General features: G+C 37.7%; 1 protein-coding gene across 1 annotated transcript; it reads left to right on the top strand.

Annotated features, from left to right (window-relative positions):
* Nucleotides 1-313: 313 nt before the first annotated feature.
* On the top strand, nt 314-9,948 carry LOC125705295 (serine-rich adhesin for platelets-like). Its single transcript, XM_048971773.1, has 12 exons — nt 314-443; nt 1,066-1,217; nt 1,472-5,307; nt 6,047-6,111; nt 6,187-6,356; nt 6,507-7,258; nt 7,627-7,691; nt 7,767-7,936; nt 8,090-8,355; nt 9,084-9,148; nt 9,257-9,399; nt 9,503-9,948. Exons 2-12 carry the CDS (start codon nt 1,208-1,210, stop codon nt 9,595-9,597), a joined length of 5,637 nt encoding a protein of 1,878 aa, XP_048827730.1. The 5' UTR covers nt 314-443; nt 1,066-1,207; the 3' UTR covers nt 9,598-9,948.
* The last annotated feature ends 274 nt before the right edge of the window (nt 9,949-10,222 follow it).

The raw sequence follows: 10,222 nt of genomic DNA on the forward strand, positions 1-10,222 counted from the left end.
GACAACCCAGCCAAACATCACTCTTTTAACATCAAAACCTTATACAACAAAAAATATTGTCACAAACTCAGACCCATCTACTAATATTAGAACTATAAAAACCCACGTTGACATTTCAATAAACACGACTCTTTTTACAATAGGAACTGACACAATTTCAACTGCACAAGCTAGCAAGGCAAAAAAACGTATACTTCTGAAGTTCCTGCTTAACATGGCTTTTAATCTGAACCTACTGAATCAGTCTGAGGAATCCCGCCACTTAGCTGAGAAGATCACATTGGAGGTGAGAGCCATTAGTATAGTTTTCAAAAAGCTGGTAAATAGTTTCATGTTGTAAATGCTTTTATAAAGCTGAAACTACACTGTCTGTCTCTCTAGATTACTAAAGTGTTTTCTGTTCAGTATGACTCTTTCATTGACGTTTCTGCAGTTCAGTTCAGGTGAGTGCACTGTGATTTAAATTTAAACAGTTTTACTTTAGCATAGTAATTATTTAATACTTCTTGTCATACAAGAGGTGGTTAAGAAAGCACAACATTTGGGTCATTTATCATTTCCTTTGAAACTGATTGCTTGACCCATGCCTAAACGAACCCAGTTAACAGTATCTGAATGACCAAGATTGTACTCATTACTAAATTGGGCTTTTCAGGTATGTCTGAGAAGCTTGAAATTTTATTCGAAATTTATTAGTATAGTGTTATTAAATTGGTGTTTCTTTTGTTAATTTGGACGATCTCACCATGCAACTCTCCACTATGCAAATTCTTTTGTGTTGTTCTTATTGTAAGATTGGTGGTCTGTACTATGTAGCGGGGTTACTGGCTTATCGGGGTAACTTGTCGGATTTAAGGTACAACAGTTTAAATGGACTTCACATTCGTTCACTTACATTTTGCCCATACTACCTTAAATCCGACAAGTTGCCCCGATAAACAAGTAACCCCGCTTCGTAGTACCGGCGACAGGTCAAAGCTCTTTTGTTGTGTGTAGCCAAATGAGATTCAGCTTGTTGAATGGACCGCTGCAATTATGGGCTAACTACGTTATATTTTCTTACAGGAATGATTCTGCGCTGGTGGGTGTAGATGTTGACCTTGAGTTTGAAAATCCGAGCCCAAACCTGTGTCAGGTCACGGCCACTCTTTTTTCCCTTGCTCTTATCCCCTCCTTCTTCAGCTTTCCTGTAGATCCCTGGACAATAATGGAAAGGAGTAAGTGTCCTACTCATTATTTTTGTTCATGCATTGCAATATGCTTGTGAATCTGTATTATATTCATATAGCTCATTCTATGAAAATTATTGCTAATCAAATGTATAGTTTACACTGAAGCAGAGTATAGACAAAAGGAAAATACATAGCACACAGAATTAAATATCTTAGAGTGGATGTTTTTCAGGGAGCAAAATGTTACATTTTAAATGCATCAATAAATGTTAGAAGTTAAATGACATTTTCTTCTACAGCAACAGCAACTACAGCAACAACCAAAACTGCAATGGAAACAACTGGTAATATGACAACTGATAGAGTAACAACAGAAAGTACAACTGGAAAGAGAGTTTTTTCTACAAGAAAAGCAACAACAGTAGAAATAGGCCAATTGATGACTCATTTTACAAGTGAAGGAATGACGAGAGCTATGAGTGAAATGACAGTTGCTTCTACAGCAAAAAGTACAACTGCAGCTACAAGTGGAAAGACTGTTCATTCTACAGGCAACGCAATGATAAATTCAAGTGAAATGACAACTGCTTTTATATCAAAAAGTACAACTGCAGCCACAGCTGTAATGACTGCTTCGTCTATAGCTAAAGCAATCGAAAACTCAAGTGAAGTAACAACTGCTTCTACAGCAAATAGAACAACTGCAGGGACTGCTGGAAAGACTGCTCATTCTACAGCTAAAGCAATGATAAATTCAAATGACATATCAACTGCTTCTACAGTGAAAAGTACAACTGCAGCCACAGCTGGAATGACTGCTCCTTCTACAACTAAAGCAATCGAAAACTTACATGAAATAACAACTGCTTCTGCAGTGAAAAGTGCAACTCCAGCTGGATTAACTGCTCATTCTGCAGCTAAAGCAATAACAAATTCAAGTGAAATAACAACTGCTTTTATATCAAAAAGTACAACTGCAGCTACAGCGGCAAATACTGCTCATTCTACAGCTAAAGCAACGACAAATTCAAATGAAATGACAACTGCTTCTACAGTGAAAAGTACAACTACAGTTACAGCTGTAATGACTGCTCCGTCTACAGCTAAAGCAACGACAAATTCAAGTGAAATGACAACTGCTTCTGTAGTGAAAAGTACAACTGCAGCTACAAGTGGAAACACTGCTCATTTGACAGGCAAAGCAATGACAAATTCAAGTGAAATTACAATTGCTTTTACAGTAAAAACTATAACTGCAGCTACAGCTGTAATGACTGCTCCATCTACAGCTAAAGCAATGACAAATTCAAGTGAAATGACAACTGCTTCTATGGTGAAAAGTACAACTGCAGCTACAAGTGGAAACACTGCTCATTTGACAGGCAAAGCAATAACAAATGCAGGTGAAATAACAACTGCTTTTATATCAAAAAGTACAACTGCAGCTACAGCGGGAAAGACTGCTCATTCTACAGCTAAAGCAATGACAAATTCAAATGAAATGACAACTGCTTCTATAGTGAAAAGTACAACTGCAGCTACAAGTGGAAACACTGCTCATTTGACAGGCAAAGCAATAACAAATTCAAGTGAAATAACAACTGCTTTTATATCAAAAAGTACAACTGCAGCTACAGCTGGAATGACTGCTCCGTCTACAGCTAAAGGAATGACAAATTCAAGTGAAATGACAACTGCTTCTATAGTGAAAAGTACAACTGCAGCTACAAGTGGAAACACTGCTCATTTGACAGGCAAAGCAATAACAAATTCAAGTGAAATAACAACTGCTTTTATATCAAAAAGTACAACTGCAGCTACAGCGGGAAAGACTGCTCATTCTACAGCTAAAGCAATGACAAATTCAAATGAAATGACAACTGCTTCTATAGTGAAAAGTACAACTGCAGCTACAGCTGGAATGACTGCTCCGTCTACAGCTAAAGCAATGACAAATTCAAATGAAATGACAACTGCTTCTATAGTGAAAAGTACAACTGCAGCTACAAGTGGAAACACTGCTCATTTGACAGGCAAAGCAATAACAAATTCAAGTGAAATAACAACTGCTTTTATATCAAAAAGTACAACTGCAGCTACAGCTGGAATGACTGCTCCGTCTACAGCTAAAGGAATGACAAATTCAAGTGAAATGACAACTGCTTCTATAGTGAGAAGTACAACTGCAGCTACAGCTGGAATGACTGCTCCGTCTACAGCTAAAGCAATGACAAATTCAAGTGAAATGACAACTGCTTCTATAGTGAAAAGTACAACTGCAGCTACAAGTGGAAACACTGCTCATTTGACAGGCAAAGCAATAACAAATTCAAGTGAAATAACAACTGCTTTTATATCAAAAAGTACAACTGCAGCTACAGCGGCAAATACTGCTCATTCTACAGCTAAAGCAACGACAAATTCAAATGAAATGACAACTGCTTCTACAGTGAAAAGTACAACTACAGTTACAGCTGTAATGACTGCTCCGTCTACAGCTAAAGCAACGACAAATTCAAGTGAAATGACAACTGCTTCTGTAGTGAAAAGTACAACTGCAGCTACAAGTGGAAACACTGCTCATTTGACAGGCAAAGCAATGACAAATTCAAGTGAAATAACAACTGCTTTTATATCAAAAAGTACAACTGCAGCTACAGCTGGAATGACTGCTCATTCTACAGCTAAAGCAATGACAAATTCAAATGAAATGACAACTGCTTCTATAGTGAAAAGTACAACTGCAGCTACAGCTGGAATGACTGCTCCGTCTACAGCTAAAGCAATGACAAATTCAAGTGAAATGACAACTACTTCTATAGTGAAAAGTACAACTGCAGCTACAAGTGGAAACACTGCTCATTTGACAGGCAAAGCAATAACAAATTCAAGTGAAATAACAACTGCTTTTATATCAAAAAGTACAACTGCAGCTACAGCTGGAATGACTGCTCCGTCTACAGCTAAAGGAATGACAAATTCAAGTGAAATGACAACTGCTTCTATAGTGAAAAGTACAACTGCAGCTACAAGTGGAAACACTGCTCATTTGACAGGCAAAGCAATAACAAATTCAAGTGAAATAACAACTGCTTTTATATCAAAAAGTACAACTGCAGCTACAGCGGGAAAGATTGCTCATTCTACAGCTAAAGCAATGACAAATTCAAATGAAATGACAACTGCTTCTATAGTGAAAAGTACAACTGCAGCTACAGCTGTGATGACTGCTCCGTCTACAGCTAAAGCAATGACAAATTCAAGTGAAATGACAACTGCTTCTACAGTGAAAAGTACAACTGCAGCTACAAGTGGAAACACTGCTCATTTGACAGGCAAAGCAATAACAAATTCAAGTGAAATAACAACTGCTTTTATATCAAAAAGTACAACTGCAGCTACAGCGGGAAAGACTGCTCATTCTACAGCTAAAGCAATGACAAATTCAAGTGAAATTACAACTGCTTCTACAATGAAAAGTATAACTGCAGCTACAGCTAGAATGACTGCTCTGTCTACAGCTAAGGTAATCAAAAATTCAAGTGAAATAACAACTGCTTCTGCAGTGAAAAGTACAACTGCAGCTACAGCTGGAACAATTGCTCCGTCTACAGCTAAGATAATCAAAAATTCAAATGAAATAACTACTGCTTTTATAGCAAAAAGTACAACTGCAGCCACACCTGGAAAGACTGCTCATTCTACAGATAAAACAATGACAAATTCAAGTGAAATGAGACCTGCTTCTACAGTGAAAAGAACAACTGCAGCTATACCTGGATTGACTGCTTATTCTACAGCTAAAGAAATAACAAATTCAAGGGAAATAGCAACTGCTTCTACAGTGAAAAGTGCAACTGCAGCTGGATTAACTGCTTCTATAGCAAAGACAAAAGCTACTGCTACCAAGAATACTCTTTCTACAACCATTGCAAAAATGGTGGCTACACCTGAAATGAAAACTACTTCCACAGAAATTGCAGCTACACCTGTGAAGACTACTCGAACAACTAATGCTGCAGTTCATCCAGAAAAAATTTTAGTTGTGTTTGCTATTATGACGACATTTACACCAGAGCTTAATGATAAGAACTCAATGGGTTACAAAGCATTAGAGACTACAGTGGTTACCGAGGTAGGTCTTACCACCTTACACTGAAAAAAATAAACCTATCTTAAGGTGAAAATATCATAAGGTGAAAATGTATTTCAATACAGTGTACCTAACCTAATAAACATCATAGCCTAGTCTATAGCCTACCACATGCTTAGAACACTTACATTAGCCTACAATGGAGGAAAATGCTTAACACAAAGTCTATTTTGTAATAAAGTGTTATATATGTATGTCAGGGGCGGCATGGTGGTGCAGTGGTTAGCACTGTTGCCTCACACCTCTCGGACCCCGGTTCGCATCTCCGCCTGGGTCACATGTGTGCGGAGTTTGCATGTTCTCCCCATGTCGTCGTGGGGTTTCCTCCGTTTACTCCGGTTTCCCCCCACAGTCCAAAAACATGCTGAGGCTAATTGGAGTTGCGAAATTGCCTGTAGGTGTGCATGTGTGAGTGAATGGTGTGTGAGTGTGCCCTGCGATGGGCTGGCCCCCCATCCTGGGATGTTCCCTGCTTCGTGCCCATTGATTCTGGGATAGGCTCCGGACCTCCTGTGACCCAGTAGGATAAGCAGTTTGGAAAATGGATGGATACATGGATGAATATGTCATGTAATTTATTGAATTATGTACTGAAAGTGAATACACTTACCAACCGTAAGGTCAAAATATTATGTATTGTATATTACAACATAGCTCCAAAACAAAATCATTGTTATTGAATGTTGTGCATTCTATTTATTTCATTTTCTGTCATATTCAGCTTAGCAAAATTTATCAGAAGCAATATGGTGATATTTTCATTGGGGTGATTATATTACAATTCAGGTAAGAATTCTCAGTTTCTTCCAGTAATTGTATAATACATAGTTGGTATTCAGTAACAAACAAGCTGATATTTAGGGCCGGATCTGTCATCGTGGACTCTGAGGTGAAGCTGAACACCTCTGCATCAATATCTCCGTCAAGTGGATTTCCCACTCCAAAGGACTTGAAGGACGTACTGGTGGAAGCCGTCACAAACAATACCATCTCTAGCTTTAATATTAGTGTTGAAAGTATATCCGCCCAAGGTATGTGTGAGTCTATGGTGTAGATATCATGGATAGACAGATATTTGTGTCTCTTATTTCAGTGTTTCTGCCTTTTCAGATTTATTTACTCTTATTTTGTTTTCAGTGCCTTAGGACAAATCTAATTAACCATCTCCTTTTTTTAAACAGTTGTAATACAAACTACACTGCAGCCCAGTACAGGAAGAACTACTACAATGTCTCTTTCCACTAAAAAATCCAACATTGCCACTAGTGGACGGCGTAATGATTCCACTGTCACAACTTCTTCTACCAGCACAGCTAGTCTTCCAACCACAACCTCACTCACCACTACTGTCAGATTGCGGTTTTCCTTGTCACAGACTTTTGTTCAGGAATTAAAGAACAACAGTTCACTGCCAAATTCAATGACAAATTCAAGTGAAATGACAACTGCTTCTACAGCAAAAAGTACAACTGCAGTTACAATTCGAAATACTTCTCATTCTACAGCTAAAGCAATGACAAATTCAAGTGAAATTACAGTTGCTTTTACAGTAAAAACTACAACTGCAGCCACAGGTGGAATGACTGCTCTGTCTACAGCTAAAGCAATGACAAATTCAAGTGAAATAGCAACTGCTTCTACAGTGAAAAGTGCAACTGCAGCTGGATTAACTGCTTCTATAGCAAAGGCAAAAGCTACTGCTACGAAGAATACTCTTTCTACAACCACTGCAAAAATGGTGGCTACACCTGAAATGAAAACTACTTCCACAGAAATTGCAGCTACACCTGTGAAGACTACTCCAACAACTAATGCTGCAGTTCATCCAGAAAAATTTTTACTTGTGTTTGCTATAATGACGACATTTACACCAGAGCTTAATGATAAGAACTCAATGGGTTACAAAGCATTAGAGACTACAGTGGTTACCGAGGTAGGTCTTACCACCTTACACTGAAAAAAATAAACCTATCTTAAGGTGAAAATATCATAAGGCGAAAAAGTATTTCAATACAGTGTACCTAACCTAATAAACATCATAGCCTAGTCTATAGCCTACCACATGCTTAGAACACTTACATTAGCCTACAATGGAGAAAATCATTAACACAAAGTCTATTTTATAATAAAGTGTTACATGAATATGTCATGTAATTTATTGAATTATGTACTGAAAGTGAATACACTTACCAACCGTAAGGTCAAAATATTATGTATTATATATTACAACATAGCTCCAAAACAAAATCATTGTTATTGAATGTTGTGCATTCTATTTATTTCATTTTCTGTCATATTCAGCTTAGCAAAATTTATCAGAAGCAATATGGTGATATTTTCATTGGGGTGATTATATTACAATTCAGGTAAGAATTCTCAGTTTCTTCCAGTAATTTTATGATACATAGTTGGTATTCAGTAACAAACAAGCTGATATTTAGGGCCGGATCTGTCATCGTGGACTCTGAGGTGAAGCTGAACACCTCTGCATCAATATCTCCGTCAAGTGGATTTCCCACTCCAAAGGACTTGAAGGACGTCCTGGTGGAAGCCGTCACAAAGAATACCATCTCTAGCTTTAATATTAGTGTTGAAAGTATATCCGCCCAAGGTATGTGTGAGTCTATGGTGTAGATATCATGGATAGACAGATATTTGTGTCTCTTGTTTCAGTGTTTCTGCCTTTTCAGATTTATTTACTCTTGTTTTGTTTTCAGTGCATTTGAACACATCTAATTAACCATCTCCTTTTTTTTTTAAACAGTTTTAATACAAACTACACTGCAGCCCAGTACAGGAAGAACTACTACAGTGTCTCTTTCCACTAAAAAATCCAACATTGCCACTAGTGGACGGCGTAATGATTCCACTGTCACAACTTCTTCTACCAGCACTGCTAGTTTTCCAACCACAGCCTCACTCACCACTACTGTCAGATTGCGGTTTTCCTTGTCACAGACTTTTGTTCAGGAATTAAAGAACAACAGTTCACCTCAATTCCAAGAATTAGCAGCAAAGGTGACCTTGGTGGTAAGTCTATTGTATGATACCATGTAACATGAATTTGCTTGGTCCATGTGTAATAGCACACAAAGTTTGGTCTTGGGTTCAGTTTGGTGCAATTTCAGTATAGCAGGGAAAATAGACTTAGAACTTAGAAATTATTATGAACACTGCAAATACAAACAGACTATATGGATGGATGGATGGATGGATAGATGGATGGATAATAAATATACAGCTCAAGAAGAAATTAAGAGACCACAGAAAAATTGAATGTCACTCGATATTATCCTTCAATTTGAGTCACTGCCGGATAAGTTGACGCTCATCTCTGGCATTAGAAAGTTGCTTCTCCCCTCCACCTGGTTGGTTTTGGTTATTGTCGGGATCTCCTCCTTCACCTCATTCTAGGATACTGCTGTCATATGTACTTTGAGTCTGGAAGCAGCCTGCCTCGTAGTGTAGCCTTGGGTCAGCAGAATTAGGATTAAACCAGGATGTAAAAGTGTAGATTTTTTATATATATAGAGAGCTGTATTTTCACATTAAAATAAGCAGATTGGGACCTGTATGTACTGTATTGGCATACTTACAACCTGTGAATCTAAGTTGACGTGACTCAGTATTATCTCCAGCATTCCGTGCTGTGGTACATTTTGTTGATATAGCTAATTTATGGAATGGATTTAAAGAGCCTACCTTTTTCTTAATCTGGATTACATATTTTACAAGTTTAAATTTATGTTTTTCCACAGCTCAGTAACGTGTACACGGAGAAATTTGGTAGTAAATATAGAGGCAGTAAAGTGATTCAATTCAGGTAAGACACTGATTTAGTAAGTCCATGCCTCCAGTCAGTACACACAGGCTTTGTGCCATGAAGGAGCATGTTGTGTGTATTGCTGTAACTTTGCCCCTCTCTCTGCAGTCAGGGATCAGTGGTGACAGATGTAAATCTAACATTCAGCACCTCAGCTGCTCCGAGCTCATCCGAAATAATAAATGCCCTAAAACAGGCAATCAGCAGCATCAGCATTCTCACCATACAGCCTGACTCCATCCAAGTGATTGGTAAGTCACAGACACTGTCAGTAAGTTACCAGCATATTGAGGCAATGTTGCACTGTTTTGTTACTCAAACATTTTTCGGTCTTTTTTCATTTTCCTTTGACAGAATTGGCAGCCACTCCAGGTACAGCAGGAGGAAACAGGCCTCATGGATCCTTGTTGCTGGCAATTGGCATTTTCCTCCTTGCCAGAAATCTCTAGATATACCTGGTGTGTCCACCATGGTACACCAAGAGCAAAGAAATTATCATAATTCCTTCGTGTATTAATGACTATGTATGTTAATTTCTATATTTATTCTGCTCTGTTACCTCTTAATACTGCACTTTAATTAATCACTGATATAATTGTTAGCCTTTCTGGGCTATTATTAGTTTTTCTATACAGAATTTATGGAGTTATAATTTTTTTACATGATTTTTTGGTTGTAATCTTTAACACTATGGCACTTAAATTTGCCTTTACATCAAAAGAATAGTATCTGTCACTTTGTGTAGCAAAATTAATTGTTTACATCAAACAATAAAAAGTATGTCTTATAAATAGCATAAATTAACTGAGTTATTTGTGTTTCTTTTACAGTCAACATTCGAGCTATCATTCCTAATTCAGAGTCATTCATTTCTCCAGAATGTTAAGTACATGGTAATAACATTACACCGGGAGAAACACAGTATCATTCTGTTTTCCCTGTGTAACCACGAGAGTGATTTATAAGTACTCCAATAATGAGTTGCATTTTATTAGAAGATGTTTTGTTCCAAAGAGACCTTTCCAGGATGCATGTGAATACAGCTAAGGAGCAAAGCTGCACATTTCTGTACTC

The sequence above is a fragment of the Brienomyrus brachyistius genome, chromosome 12 (assembly GCF_023856365.1).
Source record: "Brienomyrus brachyistius isolate T26 chromosome 12, BBRACH_0.4, whole genome shotgun sequence".
Classification (NCBI taxonomy): Eukaryota; Metazoa; Chordata; class Actinopteri; order Osteoglossiformes; family Mormyridae; genus Brienomyrus; species Brienomyrus brachyistius.

Bases quoted from the DNA above. Each gene is read 5' to 3' on its own strand.
- LOC125705295 (XM_048971773.1), top strand. The intron at 6,112-6,186 runs GTAAGAATTCTC...GCTGATATTTAG, and splicing joins GTGATTATATTACAATTCAG to GGCCGGATCTGTCATCGTGG. The intron at 7,259-7,626 runs GTAGGTCTTACC...TGTCATATTCAG, and splicing joins AGACTACAGTGGTTACCGAG to CTTAGCAAAATTTATCAGAA.